The following is a 16,258-nucleotide window of genomic DNA, read 5'->3' on the forward strand; positions in this document are numbered from 1 at the left end:
GAGAACATGCAAACTCCGCACAGAAAGACCCCAGGTCCGAACCGGGGATCGAACCCAGGACCTTCTTGCTGTGAGGCGTCGGTGCTAACCACTGAGCCATCGTGCCGCCAAAAATCCACCAATTTGATTCATCAGCTCATTTTAGCACCTGCAAAATGAGAAAAATGTTAGTATTGTTTTTTGCCATAACAAACTTATCTTTGGGATAGTTAAAGGTTTATTACACTGTATTTATGTATAAAAAAAACTAATATTATTCTAACCACTGAAAAACCGTTGAACATTCATCAAAAACATTTGATGAAAGTTTTGTAGAAACTTCCAAAGAATATTTAAAAGTTTGTCCAAATATTGTGAGTAATGATAACTTTTTCAAGTGTACAATTGTAACTCAATATAATTCTAATACATAATAATGATTAAATATTTTGAATTTTCTTACGCTACAGATTTTTCATGATTCTGGTGTAATTTGAAACTTTTTTAAAGCTCTTTCAGTTCAAATAATTTGTTTTCGGATCAGATCTTTTGAACATTGTAACTTTAAAGCCATGTAAGAAAAGTGTGGGGTTTTCTTTCTGAGGTTAGAGTCTAAGCACTGACATGATGAGCAGCTTTATTTTACAGGACTATGTTAATGCATGTTGACTCCTGCTGCTGCCGGGACTTAATGCTGAACACGGTTGATGAGGAGCTTCTCACAGCCGGAAAGAAGATCCTCATTCCTGGTCCTCGAGGGCCACTATCCTCCATGTTTAGTGCTTCCTCTGCTCCAAAACACATGATTCAAAATCAAAACATGAAGATATAATTTCAACTACTGAATCAGGTGTGTTGAAGCACGGACAAGTAAAACATGCCAGATACTGATCCTCGAGGACCAGGACCAGAATCTCTGCTCTTGGGTCTGGACCAGGTTCTCTGACCAACTTCCACAGCTCAATTACTATGTCCAATTAGCATAATCATTTGAAACATGCTGATTTAATTTATTTTATGACAGAGTTTTAGATGAAGATTATTTTATTATAATGAATGACAGAGTGTAGACACTTTAGTCAAACCTTGAAAATAATTCAGTCTTGCGCAATACTACAAGAACTCACACTCAGAGTGTTGTGAATGAATCTCAGCTTCTACCACATCAACTTTTAACACAATATTCATTACATGGACTAACTKATGTTAACTAGCTGTGGTGGCCATCAGGATTGACTTCAAAAGTTAATCAGTTGTAGAACTACATTGCTTGATTATTTTCTGGAAGTTTCAATAAAATCCTTTCAGTAGTTGATGAAATATTTTGCTAACAGACACAGAAAACTGACTTCCAGTAGTTAGTCACTAAGTTTAAAACAAATCTTGTGCTCAGAACATGTGTTGTAAATGACTCATATCTTTGTAGATTTAATTTTAGAACAATCTGTACATACAGTGGAATCACATTAAACTGATTTTTCTGTGTTTGTAAGGTCGGTTTGTTGTGGTGAACATCTTGAAGCATGTTGTTCAGGACATATTTTGATAACAGACACACATGAACACTGTGGAAAAAAGCTCCTTTTGGTAGCTATAATATTAGGTTTGAAAAGATATTGATGTCTTACTGTTAATTATCTCGAGTTGTTTCCTTGAGGACAGATTATGTTGAAAACTCGTGCTCTGCCTCAATAAAAAGCTCTGATTCATCTTGTGGGCTTTGTAGCAAATTAAGTCATTTCATGTAGACTGACATGCTGGATTCCCATCAGCTCCCCGTTTTTCTTTCAGTTAGATCAGAACACATTTGGCTTTGATCTGTAAAATCTAACTGGAGGTTTCCTGTGGGATAAAAGCATGGGTAAGACATCTAAATGTCTGTGTTTTTCCATTAAGGTGTGCACTGTGAGGTGGACCTCAACGAGTGTGACAGCGATCCTTGCCAGAACGGAGCGACGTGCGAGGATGCTGCCAACTCTTACAGGTGTCACTGCCCCGTGCCAGAACGAGGTCAGGAACCCTGGGGTGGACGCAACTGTGACATCAGGCTGGCTGGCTGCCGGCAGCACCGGTGCCAGCATGAGGCGAGCTGCGCTCCCATTCTGACCAGTGACGATGAGCACAGCTACCACTGCTTGTGTACACCTGGCTGGACCGGAGAGCGCTGCAACACCTCCACCACTTTTTCCTTCAACATGGAGGGCTATGTACACATGCAGCTGCCCATCATCAAGAACAGGACAAAACGAGAGGTCAGCGGTAAAAGTCACGGACTCCACATGCAGCTTCGTTTCAGGAGTACTTTACCAGACATGGTGCTGTACTACCGGGGCAGCAGGGACAGCTTTGTCTCACTGGAGCTTGTTGACGGCTCCCTCCTGGCCAGGATAAAGTCAGGGAAGATGCTACAGGCGGTTTACCCAGGTCCAGTCACCAATGGAGAGTGGTACCAGGTGACTGTGGCCATGGATGAGAGGCTGGTTCTGACTGTCGAAGGACCTCATTGTGAGGAAGGATGCCAAGTAAGGAACGAAGGTCACAACCATTTGGTTTTTCTTCAGCCCAGCTCCTTTCAGCAGCTTTATATCGGAGGAGCACCTCCGGAATATTCCACCCAATTATCCAGTGGTAAGGGATTTATTGGCTGCATGGAAGATCTGAAAGTCGACCACACACTGCTGCTGCCTCAAGACCTTATCAGAGAGGAGTATAAGGGCTTAGAACTTGGATGTTCCAAAACAGACTGGTGCTCTGATGAGGATTGTTTGGGTCGTGGAAAATGTATGGACATGTGGGTTCGAGCTAGCTGTGACTGTCATCGGCCTTACTACGGAGAAAAATGTGAAAAAGGTAAAGATACAATTAGCTGTTTAAAGTTTTGTTTTATTCTACATGTAAAAATATTTGATTTGTATATAAATTAATTACGGTTGTTCAGTACAATCCAGTAAATACACACAAACTAATTCAGAGTCAGTAATGTTGAATGAATCAAAAAGAAAAAAATAAGTAGGTCGCTTAAGCGATGGCCCTCTTTTGCATGTGACTGACCTGTTTGTCCACCATGTGGAGGCAGTGCTTATAAGGCTGAGTTCACCTGAAACTCACCAGACTGAAGAAGTCTCTTGGAGGAGAGACGAAACATTTCACTAAAGAAGAACCCATCCAGAGGACCTACTTATTTTTTCTTTTTGATTTTTTCTACCTGATTTACTGAGATGCATCAGGACAATGTTGAATGTACTTTTAGAAATGTTGTTCTGTCTAATGGTTATTAATAGTATCTTATCAGCCATGACTTCAGTCATACAGCATCAGTCCACCTGATCAGCACGTCTTGTCCAAAAGTTGAGTCAAGATCCGGCAGAATGACACATTCAACTTTTGTCTCCTGCAAAAGTGTAGAGATTAATTATTAGCTAATCTTTCACACTGTTGTGACATTTTTTTAAAATATGGTAGGTTTTTCTATAGTCCTGAAATATTGGCRAAAATCCAATAATAAGTGGCCCTGTTTTTTTAATCTTCAATGCTTTAGAACTGATGTCACCACCAAAAGGTACTAACTGTTAAAAACTACTTGATAGAATGCCACTTCAAAAATGGCCAGAATATACCTTTAAAATTTATTTACCAATATGTAAGAGTTTAAAAATTAGTTTAGCTCTAAAACCTATGACAGGTACCTTATTGCAGTGGTTCCCAAACTTTTTATATTCTGACCCACAAAATATCCATGGCAAAAACTTGTGACCCCAAATATTACTGKTCTGARTAAACAAACTTCATTATTAAYCCTAAAAACACAGGCTTTTTGACAATCTAAACAGCTTGTACACAAATATAAATATTTATTTATAGTTATTTTGTGTTTTTGTAATAATTATAGGGAAAATATTACATCAGCAATTATTTTATTACCCTTTAAATTGATTTCTGGAGATTATCCAAGGTGCTCCATGACTCATAATTGGGTCCCAAGCCCAACTTTGGGAACCAAAGTGCAGTGGTTCCCAAACTTTTCAGCTTTTGACCCACAAAATAACAGTAGCAGAGACCTGCGCCCCCAGCTATTTTTGGATGATAAACATTTGTATCAGGTCAACTAAACATGGGCACAGTAACAATATTTTTTATACTACATTTATCCATTTTAAATATACTAACCTCACTCCTTTGTAACAACTAAGGCAAAAATGTAATTAAYTCAGAAAATCTTTTCAGGAACCCCACCTTGATGTTTCGGGACCCCACTTTGGGTCCCGACCCCAACTTTGGGAAACACTGCCTTATTGTGTTACACTCTTCAGAAGTTAATATGTTAATAAAACCTGGGTTTCTTTGATGATGTAATGGATTGACAAGCTTTTCATGCTGTTCCATGCTCATTTCCTGCTGGGACAGTCACCAGCCCCTAAAAGATAAATATGAGATAAAAATGCTCCAAATGCACAGTATGTTGTGTGGATGAAATACAAAACAAATTATCCTCCCTGGTAAAAGAGAATAACAATTAACAACTCAAGGGCTGCAACAAAGTTTTTAGAAAATGGGTATGTTTTCAGATTTTCAGATCCAGTGTTTCTGAGCAGAGAACTATGTTGTTGTGTTTTATGTAGCTAGTTTTGGAAAATTCTAGCCTATACTGTATTTGCACACACAGCTTGAAGTGTTTTCAAGGCCATGTACATTATTATATGTCCCACATCCACTCCAACTCTATTAGACATCGATTTTCTGCTCTGTTTTAAGTCTGCCTGTAGTTTAGCAATGACAGCAGAGGAAGTGAGTGAAGCCATTCTGTCCGTGTTGACAAGGCTTCCAAATTAAATTAAATTTGTCTCACAAAGCCTGCAGCACTCAATACAGCTACAGTAACTCGTTTGGCTCAGTACTTCTCTCCTCTCAGTACGGGATGGTTATTTACAGCGCACACAATTTTCTGTTAGCTTCTTAGCTTAGCTTCCTTCACAGTCGAGCTGGTGCTCTACATACATTACGACCAAACATTAGTGATTGGGTAAAATCAGATCCAATTGTTTTAAACTTCAGCAGAGTCCACGYCTCCAGCAAGAAATGGTTTCTCAGTAGCTGAGGGTCCAGACCCTCTGTATGAAGCAAAGTGCAGAACAAGAGGCTGGTTTTTACCAGGCTACCACTGCACCCCTTTTAATCTGTAATTACTTTGGCAGTCTACATATGATTTAATTGGCCAAAATCAGAGATGTGCGCGTCTTTTTTTGCAAGTCCAAGTCTTTGACCAAAAATTCAAGTCAAGTCTCAATTCTCTTAACCTTAACTCCAAAGTCCAAGTTGCATGTATTACTTAACTGGCAGTTTGATCAAAGGTATTCTAACTATACAAGATTATATTCTAAAATACTATATTTTAATCAAATATTAAAACAAAGTATTTTGTTTTAATAATACTATTAAGACATAATACTGTTTTAAAAATACAGATAAAGTTAAGGTTGAAATAACAACAATCAATCATTTAGAGTATTGTTAACTGTATTTTGCACTTGTGCTCTTATAAGAACACACAAAGGCCAAATGTATCTATTGTGAAATACACTAACCAGTTATTACTGTAATTAAATCTTGACACTGACAATGTACAAATCCAAAATCTGCTGATTTTACAATAAAATACCAGAAAAAATATTTTCTAAAGACATAAAAGCATGTCAGTGAAGATGATGAACCAGAATCCAACACAAACAAACAAGTCATCACAAACACAAATTTGGATTTGGACTTCACACTTAGCATTTTGCCAGTCTCTTGTCATGGCACTGAATAGTCTCTGTAAGAAAAGCTTATAATGAATGACAGCACTGCAACACGCCTGCCATGCTGAAGCTCTGTTTATCATGTAAGGGATGCATCATTAACACTGGACGGCGCTGGCCCCTCCCATTCTCAGGTGAGGGGGAGCGGAGCATGGAGTGAGCATTGTGAGCCGGGCAGTGAAAAGACTTGCATTGTTCACGAGTCTCAAACCACGAGTCCAAGTCAAGTCTCAAGTCTCTAATAGTAGGGACTTAAGTGCGACTCAAGTCTAAGTCTGAGTCACGAGTCCCCATCTCTGGCCAAAATACACATTTGATATGAAGATAACAGTCATTGATTTTATTCATTTTTTATCAATGTGGTCTTGGATGGTTTCTGATTGGATGATTTCAAGACAATTTGGAGACTTTTTCCTGAATGTTGTTGTTGCAGCCCAGTGAGAAACTGAGTTTACATTTGAAAGAAGCTGCCATCACCGTTCTGTAGCCACACAGCATCACCAACTCTCTAAATTTCTTGTTCATGTTTACAAGTTTGATGTGTTAAAAAATGTTACTGATAACTTTGTTCTTTCTTTCCCCAAATCAGAATACCAATCATGGACATTTGGCCACGAGAACACCACCRGTTATTCCTCCTTCAACATCTCCAGCAGCCATGGAGAAAACTTTACTCTTTCCTTTTTAATGCGCTCCCTGAAACGTAATGGATTGCTCCTGCAGTTCCGTCGAGAAGGAAAGCCCTACCTGACCGTCTACCTGAAAGAAAGCACTGTTGCCATCTACAGCTTTCACACCACAATCCTTTCAGAAGCCAAGTTAGTCACCGATGGGAATAATCATTTAGTCACCATAAAGGTTAATTATGGACACGTCGTCTTTCCTAAAGCAGGGAACAATCGCGCCTTAGGGAATGTGAGTGTGGAGGCAGGAGATGAAGTGTTCGTAGGAGGACTTCCTGCAGGCAAGCACACGAAYGCCTGGGGTGGAAACTTCAAGGGCTGCCTGCAGGACATCAGGCTGGATGACAAACAAGTCATTTTTGGGAATGTTACAGAAGGCTTGGAGATTTATCTGGGGAACTCAGAAAGTGTGCTGCAAGGATGTCACAGTGACAATACATGCAAGGTAAAAACTGTTTTATATCCTGTGATCTGTTAATCATCTAAACACAACAGGCTGCAAAAACATTCATCCCTCTTAAAAATCTTTGTTTTGTTTCACAACCTGCAATTGAATTATATTTTCATTTTGATAAAAATGGCAATTATACAAAAAAACTTCAAATATTAAGAAAAAATAGTTTCAAATGAAGTCAAACAGGTAAAGTTAATGGATGGATGTTTGATTTGGAAAAAAATGCAAATGTATCCACCCCCTTTGTTTTGAAGTTGCATCTTTAATCTCAAAAGCCACATCATTTGTTAACATTAGATTAGATCAATCTGTTCCCAATGATATTCATCTGTTGGAACAGCCCCCAGAATCAACACCAGTTTAACTCCTGTCAGTGGAAAGAGACAGAATGAAGACCAAGGAACTCTCAACATGAGTCACAGACATAGCTGTAGAGAAATACAGATCAGGGTTTGTTTTTAAATAAAACATCCTAAATCTTGAACATCCAACAGAGCTCCCTGAAATTCACTTTTTGAACATGAAAATATGTCAGTCACCACAGCAAACCTGGCAAGAGGGGCCCATCTACCAAATGTCCCACAGTAAGCAAGAGGGGCATTAATCAGAGAAACATCCATCAAAAAGCAGCTCTTCTTGCAAACATGTGTGGGTTTGTCCAAAAACCACGATAAGCTGCACAGAACTGGGCTTTATGGAAGACTGACAGAGGAAAGACATTGATTAAAAATAAAAAGTCAGTTTAGAATTCCTTCTCCAAACGTGAAAGGTGGTGAATGTGGTCAGATGCTATCAAACTTTAGCTTTAAGACCATTAAGGACAACACCATGTCTGAGGCAAATCTACCACCTCTTATCCTGCATGGTGGTGGCTGCATCATGCTGTGGGGATGTTTTCATCAGCAGGGGCTGTCAGAGTTAAAGGAAAGATGGACGGAACAAATATTAGAAAGGGAGAGGAACATTTTAGAGTTCACAGGAGAGTTTAGACCTGGGTGGAGGTCCACCTTCCAGCAGGACAATGACCCTAACCCCCTGCTGGAAGCAACACTCCACTGGTTTATGAAAAACAGTTACATGTCCTGAAATGATCCAAAGCCCAGAATTCAATCCATTGAGCTAACACCTGATTTGATGATGAACAGGTTTCAACAAGTTAATCATTCAGGTGTGTTGAAGCAGAAAATCACATGAAACCTGCAGAATATCACAGATCTGAAGAGACCTGATGCTGGATCTACTGTAAAACATGACCCAGTATTTTTGGGTATTAAACACATGCACCACTTTTCAGTTTTATATTTTTTTTAGAATTACTTAAAATAATTCCTCATTTATGAGGATTGATTGAAATTATTTTGAATAATGTTTACTTTTTAAAAAAATAAATAAAATAAAATTCTGGATTATTAGGCTGCATATTAGAAAGAATAAGAGAAATGAATATTTTTGCAATCATATGAGGAATAATAATGTTCTGAAGTTTAAACAAAAAGATAGCTGACATTTTTGACTGAAACAATTATACAGTATATTTTATTTCATGCATTCAGACAATTCCTGAAAACATTTTGAAAAGGTAGCTTGCAATCCTATTGCTTAAACCCAATGATTCCCAATCAGGGGTACATGTACCCCTTGGGGTACGGGAGTATATTACAGGGGGTATGTGGAAAAAAATTCCATGTGTGTAAAAAAATAAATAAAAATAGGACTGAGATACAGTATGTAGRGCCCTATTTCTGCAATGTGGAAATAGCAATTGGAATCATGGATTTAACACAAAATGAAATCCAGTATAAAACATGGAATCTCACAGAATTTGCTCATTTAGGTGAGTTTCTGATGTATTTTGGACTTGYCATTACCTGGTTTGTTTATTTAATTACTTATTCACTTTCAAGGCAACATTTTTATCTTTGTTTAATTTGAGTGAAAAAAAAAATAAAATGCTTGAGAATTAAAAGTTCTAGGGCATTAAATAAACAATTTTCATTAAATAATATTTGTGGTACACAAAATGCAATCCAGTATAAAACATGGAATCTCACAGAATTTGCTCATTTAGGTGAGTTTCTGATGTATTTTGGACGCTGCTGTTTTCTGCACCTGCCATTACCTGGTTTATTTATTTAATTACTTATTCACTTTCAAGGCAACATTTTTATGTTAAATTTGAGTTGAAAATTAGAAGAGAATTAAAGTTCTAGGGGATTAAATAAACTATTTTAATTTAATAATCAGTTGTAGTAATACTTATAATAACAAGTGATATTTTTTAAGAATCATCATTATGTTTGACTGAAGGGGTACTATTTAATGGTACTTTTTATTGAATGGTTAGACAATTTGATGAACAGCTACAATTATATCAGAAAGACTGCAATTACTCTTAGAATTATTTGTTTTAACACTTTTAGGACAATCTCTATTGAATAGATTAAAGTATATATATTTTAAAGAACGTCAGTGTGGATCTTACTAAGAACTGCCTCTGCTCAGGAGCACTTAAGTCAACATTTAGGCTGACTTTCTTTGCACCTCAATCACCCCAATGTTTTGTGTGACTACTGGAGCAAAATTKAAAGCAGGAAGATAGACAGATTTAGACCAGTTTTACTAATTATTATTTATCATTTGTGGTATTTCTATACCTAGATATTCAGGGCTGTAGCCTCAGATGTTTTTGTCACAAGAAGCTTTGGTCCAGGTGTCAAAATACAGCTCTACCCCTCTAAAATTACAAAAACTAAACAAGAAATGTTTTGACACTGTGACTATTTTGGGCGAAATATTATAGTTTTTGAACCTTAAAAAAAAAAAAAACAACAGCAAAAATAAATGTTAGCCAGGAACCCCTCAAACATTTCAAAGAATTTTGAACTCGTTTGTGAATGCTGCTCACCCACCTTCCCCCAACAGCTACAGCCCAGTAACATACTGGCTTTAGCTGTAATATTAGTTTTATGACTACTTTACTTGATGTGGTTTTAAATCTGTGTAAACTGTATTTATGTAGCTTCTATCAGTTTGGTTGCATCAGATGAAATATTTTGCAGCATTTTATTTAATCTGTCTCTGTAACTGTGTGCAGGACAACCCCTGTATTAATAATGGAGAATGTCAAGTCACCTGGAATGACTTCAGGTGTTCCTGCCCCATTAATTTCTCTGGCCCACTGTGTGAAACACGCTTGTGGTGTGTCGACAAACCCTGTTTTGATGGAGCAGTCTGCGAGGAACTAAACAATGGCTATGAATGTGAGTTCAGCAACTATTTACATCTTTATCAAGTCAGATTGAAAAAAGCCAGGCCAAAACAARTTTCTTGTTTTTTTCAGATTTAAACCTTTTCTTGATAATATGATATGAATAAGATTAAAGAGAGGCAGAATAGTGATTTACATGCTGTATTCTTTTTCAATAAATACGCTCAAATGTTCCCCTCTCATAGGTTTAACACAAGCCATTTTTCAGGACAACGCTCTTCGATATGTAGCCAACAGCTCCCTGCTGGACCCTGTGACCAACATCACCATGGACATACGAACACGAGATGAGAACGCGGTCTTATTGCGAGCTGAAGGCAAAGCTCAGGTCTTCTGCCTGGGTATACTCAACTCTAGCCTGCTAATCAAGCTGGACAGTGGACCTGGCAAAGAACTGCTGGCCTTTACAAGTGACAGAACCATTGCAGATGGGGCATGGCACCACATCCAGATCAGCATGGCTGACCCTTCGCTGTCAGTRTCATTATGGCAGCTCACAGTAGACGGGCAGAAAGCTGGGAGGAGCTTTGTTGTTGGTGGAAACCTAAACTTCCTTAATGACAGTGAAATCTGGCTGGCAACGAAATACACTGGATGTATCGGGGAGGTGAGAGTGGGAGGAGTCTACCTGCCTCTCAAACAGGTGCCAGCTGCCCCCCAGGCGAGCCAGTTCTCTAGACTCAGTGGACATGAACCAATCATTGGATGCCAAGGTGCCCCAGTTTGTGATTCCGACCCTTGTCTTAACCAGGGCACGTGTCAGGACCAGTTTAATGAGTTTAACTGCAGCTGCAGCCCAGGATGGGAGGGGAAGCTGTGTGAAACAGAGATAAATGAATGTTTYTCAGCTCCCTGTGTCTATGGAACATGTAAAGACCTCCTGGCAGAGTACCAGTGTGACTGCGAGCCTGGATACAAAGGGAAGAACTGTCAAGATGAGGTGGATAACTGCCTGCAGTTCAGCTGTATGAACGGGGGAAACTGTGTAAAAGCGGTGGACACTTACACATGTGCATGTCCTTCAGGCTACATCGGCAAGCGCTGTCAGTGAGTACACACCTTTATTCTATTACATTTTTATAATTTATTTGGTTGTAGGGGCAGAGCCAGAGCGGTGGTCAGGGTAGCACRTGTCACCCCTGGTATCTGATTGGCCACCTCCAAATCATGTCATGTGGGGTGGRGATCACATGAGTCAGTATAAGATAATTAGACTAAAAACATTAAATATCTGTCATGCAGCCGTATTATCTAATGWAGAGGGAAYCTATCAGTGTGTGAAGAAAAAAACAACTTTTCTAAATCACTGAGCTAATATAAAGCAACAATTCCACCAGACCAAATTTCATCTCAATATGTAAAAAGCATACCAGTAGCTGAATTGTTGCCCAGTGAATTTAGCTTTGGTGGCCGTCTTGGAGTTTKTTTKTTTTTTGTTTAGAATCTGGTAGACATCACTCTCAGCTACCACCACATTTAATTTCAGCTTAAAAGACAATCACGTTTCAGCACTATCTTTAAGTTGTAACAAACAAACATACAGAAATACCTACCTAAACCTAAACTGGTAATTACACTTACAGAGTATGTACCTGATAGTTACAGAGTACCTGGTTCTTACTGKGTACATTGCTAATTACCTGGTATGTACCAGGTACTCTTTGGTATTTACTATGTACATACTTGGTAATGACTTGATATATACCTGATACTTAAAATCTATTTACTATTTCTTGGGTATAAATACATGTCTAGWTATTTATCACCAGCAATATTGACCCTTTGCACGTGACTTGGTGACGCAAGTGCAAAGGGTCAATACATAGTTTGGTATGTAATAGATGTGATCTGGTCTGTACCGAGTTGTAATCTGTATTACTATGCTTTCTTTTAACAAGTGTCCCTTTACTAGGATATGATGTCTTGAAGTAGAATTGTTCAAAAGCATTTTTCCCTAACATGTAATATAATTATTAATATAAATCATTGATCTGTTCTGTTATTATTTCAAGGGCAAGCTACTTTTTCCTTTATTAAGCCTATATAGAGGACCCCATTTATGTTAATGAATTTTTTTAGTAGAGCCCCCCTAGTAATGTGTATTCTGGAGTGCTGTAAAAAAGTGGGTTGATGATCAAACCTAGAATTCAGGAAGAACAATGCAGGTTCCCTTTAAGTCTTAGGTCACTGGATTAGCTTTTTACTCTTGCTAATCTCCCTGAGGTGACAAGGGAGTTTGTTAAACCAGTYTACACTTTTTCAGGAACTTGGAGAAGACCATGTACCTGGGGCACACTGTGGGAAGTGTTCTGTGAGCATGGGATTTGGGTCTGCTACTATGAGCCATTAGTCCCCATGCAAAAAGTATGAGAGTCTGGTCGCATTGTGAAGTGAAACTTTTCAGGCTGAGAGCCAGAATCTGTCAGGGCTACCTGTCATCGCAGATTATTTCATAACTTTTATGAACAGAATTTGTTTGTGCAGCCAGGGGACAGAAAGGGTCTGGTTCCCTGGCCTCAAGATTATGTATATGCTACTTGCAGATGATGTGGTCTTGGTGTCATTATCATCCATTGACCTTCAGTTCTCAATTGAGTGGTGGGAAACATCTGGGAGAAAGATCACCACCTCCTAATCTGAAACTGTTCTTTCTCCTGAAGGTTGCCTTCTCCCGGTTGCAAAGGTGATAATTGAAGTAAGGTAGTTTAGGTGTTTTGTTCACAAGTGAGGGAAGATGGGGGTGTGACACACACAGAGTGCAGCTTTCACAGTATTGTTTAGTGGTCTGTTGGGGTGAAGAAGAAGCTGAGTTGCAAGGAAAGATATTACTGATATACAGTATCTACTTTTCTACCCTCACCCATGGTCACAAACTCTAGGTAGTGACAGAAAGAGCAAGATCTTTAATACAGTTTACATTTAGATTTCTTTGAAGGGTAACTGGGCTTAAAGACAAAAGAAAGCAATCGTTTATGGTGCAATCATAGTGTTGAAGGTTCACCTAGTTTGCTCTTTCTCTACCATACACACTACCTGTTTGATCAACCTTGGATTGAATTTCCTCTTGCATCCCTGTCCTGGAAGGTTGGCTACAGTCCCAGAAACCTTATATTTTTACATAATGTTGGCCATCAAGTTAGAGGATCATAAAGCTGCTTGGAGATAGCCTGTACCTTTTAACATGATGTATATAATCTTCTATCTGTGCTTCTCTGACAGCTCTCGCCGTTTTTTCTCTTCTCTATATTTAGTGTGATGCACATGATACCTAAATGCCCAAAGTCATGCTTGTACATAAATTATATGTATATTTGCTGATTGGCTGATAAAAAGCTTGAAGGCAGGGGCAATATTAATTAGATGGTTAGTGTGAAACATGACTACTGTATATTATTAGACTTTTTAAGAATACCAACACATCTATCCGTATTAATTCAAGACATTTTTGTAAATTAAACACAATAATTTTTGTCACATTTTTATATACTCAAGCTCATTTTCACCAAGGGCCACATGAGTATTATGGTGGCCCTCAAAGAGCCTGTTGTTATTAGCTTTGTTGTTTTGTGTGTAACTTTGACCAAACACGGAACATCAAAATAACTGACATTAGAGATCGACCGATACAAGTTTTTGAAGGCCGATACGATACCGATTTTTTAAACATCAGTCTAACCGATACACCGATACGTGCAGCCGATATTTTTTGGCCGATTCTTGAAGCAGATACTACTTTTTCTTCCTCCATTAACATGATAAAAATAAGAATGATAACAAATGTTACACAAGTCTTAATTTAAAACAAAACAAAAAAAAAACCCATTTATTAACTAAGCCTTGTCTGATGCAGGCTGTATTAAGTGCTACCACACAGGATATCTTCTTTAAAAAAATTAAAAATAAATACATTTATTATTTATTTTATCTAGTGCTAAATATTCTGTTTTTATTTGTACATTAATAAGAATAACACATTTTTACATAAAATTACTATTTTTTAATATCCCAGCATTTTTGATGCAAAAACAGCAACAAGCCTAAATAAAACTATCAGAGCAACACAGAGAAAAAGRAGAGACACACATACATCTTGCTATCTTTGTGAGGACTTCACACACACAGCACTCACAGCATCTCTGCCTCAGTCTGCTGCTCCCGTTTTTAACACCAGGCAAAAAATGCATTTAAAACAGCTGACGTTAACTTTAGATCACAGTTTGAAATGTACACTGAAGAAAACCAGCATCACGACTGCGGTCACAGTAAACGTGATGTGAGCAGTGTCTGGTTCACATGATGGTAGACGGCTGCACTCGCTAAAAYGTTCAGCGAGAAAAGACCGAAAGCTTTTTTATTTTAATCCAGCAGGGAGAACAATAGAGGTGTTTTTCTATGCCTCATGTGAGCAGCTCCAGCATTTTTAAAAAGCAAAACAACGCGGACACGCTGATTACAGTGCGGTGCGAAAGTGAAAGTAAAACATGTCGCAGCGCTCCCRTCTRGAAAAGAAACTTAAACACAGCTGTTCTTTCTCCCCTCATATTGCGACACAGAGGGTAGAAACAGCTAAATTAGACAGTTAAAACACATTTACAGTTCATAACTCACCCTTGTTGTTGTTAGCACTCTGTCTCACAACATTAGCTGCCGCTCTCTCCCCGGGGGAGGGGGCAGACACATGCGGTCAGTGTATCRGCCGATACCGATACAAGGAAAAAACGCAAATATCGGCCAAAAATATCGGCCGGCCGATGTATCGGTCGACCCCTAACTGACATGCCTTATGGGAGATGAAGTTTATGGTTAACGCTGACTTTAAATTAGAAATGTTTTCATGAGCATTAACCAAGAATCTGAGGTTTCTTTTGATCCCAAACATGTCCATGTTTAACTAACAGGTCTTCAGTTAAAAGAAGTTAAAAGAAATATAAAATGGGAAATGAAGGTTTCATATTTAAAGTATTTGCGGGCCACATAAAATGCCATGGTGGGCCACATATGGCCCGTGGACCTTGAGCTTGACACGTGCTCTAGCACATTGTGAAGGCATGCAGACATGCATTAGGCAGCTACTTTTAACTGAATCATGCTTCTTTTTTCATGAAAAGTGATTAAAACAATTTGAAGGAGGCAAATTTGTTTATGTCTATACTTTGTTGCTGTCAAAACATACCCCTTAATTCTTTGACAGTGTTTTTCTACAGAATACTTGGTAGTGCTAAATTATAAAAACTGTTCAAGATTACAGGAGCATAGCTTTGAGTTTAAAGAGTTAGCTTGGCCGCCAAATTCTCCTGATCCTAATCCAATAGAGCATCTGTGGAATGTATTTGACCATCTACGGATGCCCCACCTCACAACTTCTTGGATTTAAAGGATCTGCAGAATTACACTGGCTTGTTGCCAGATTACAGCATATTCAGAGGTGTAGTGGAGTCACTGCYCTGATGGGTCAAAGATGTTTCTTACAACAGGAACATGCTCATTTTTAAACAAACGTTACAATTAGAGATGAATTTGGCTTTTCTGAGCAAAGTAACAGAAATGAGGCCAAGCTTGCTTTAAAAAACAAACATTCATCTTTTTTGTTTTTATTTATTTTATCAATTTATGCGTTGATATTTAATCCAACAAACATGACTACAGTGTTTCAGAAACAGACTTTGAASCCATAAGCATCATTTGTTGTTGAATGATAAACACAGTAAACTGGATTAGCTCTGCTTTATTTTTTGTTTTGCACAATCATGAGTAAAGTAGAAGATGTTAATATTTTTATTGCACAACCATAATACAGTATTTTCTTTCTGCCATGAACACAACATAGTAGAGACAGAACAATACAGGACAGAACAAGGCAGTGAAACAGATTATAGATAACAGTAACTGTGTCAGGAGACAAGAAAAGTAACTAGTCATCTTACACACAACTTTGTATCTGTGTGCATAAGGGTGTGTGTAATCACACATTTTGCTTTTTTTAAACTGTCAAAGACAAAATCTGTAAGAATAATGGCTGAGAAAAATATTAATGAATGCTTTTAGATTTCATCTTTAGAGTCGTTCATTTGTTCTTTTA

General features: G+C 38.2%; 1 protein-coding gene across 2 annotated transcripts in view; it reads left to right on the plus strand.

Annotated features, from left to right (window-relative positions):
* Positions 1 to 16,258, plus strand: part of LOC106529583 (protein crumbs homolog 1) — a 62,172-nt gene that overhangs the window by 32,705 nt on the left and 13,209 nt on the right. Inside the window, exons 7-10 of one of the 2 annotated variants that reach the window (XM_014025050.1) lie at positions 1,876 to 2,829; positions 6,364 to 6,902; positions 10,006 to 10,171; positions 10,365 to 11,226. In XM_014025050.1, the coding sequence (XP_013880504.1) occupies positions 1,876 to 2,829; positions 6,364 to 6,902; positions 10,006 to 10,171; positions 10,365 to 11,226 (2,521 nt within the window). The remainder of the gene's footprint in view (positions 1 to 1,875; positions 2,830 to 6,363; positions 6,903 to 10,005; positions 10,172 to 10,364; positions 11,227 to 16,258) is intronic. The other variant, XM_014025051.1, reaches the window with a different exon arrangement.

The sequence above is a fragment of the Austrofundulus limnaeus genome, unplaced genomic scaffold, assembly GCF_001266775.1.
Source record: "Austrofundulus limnaeus strain Quisiro unplaced genomic scaffold, Austrofundulus_limnaeus-1.0 Scaffold453, whole genome shotgun sequence".
In the NCBI taxonomy this organism is placed as follows: domain Eukaryota; kingdom Metazoa; phylum Chordata; class Actinopteri; order Cyprinodontiformes; family Rivulidae; genus Austrofundulus; species Austrofundulus limnaeus.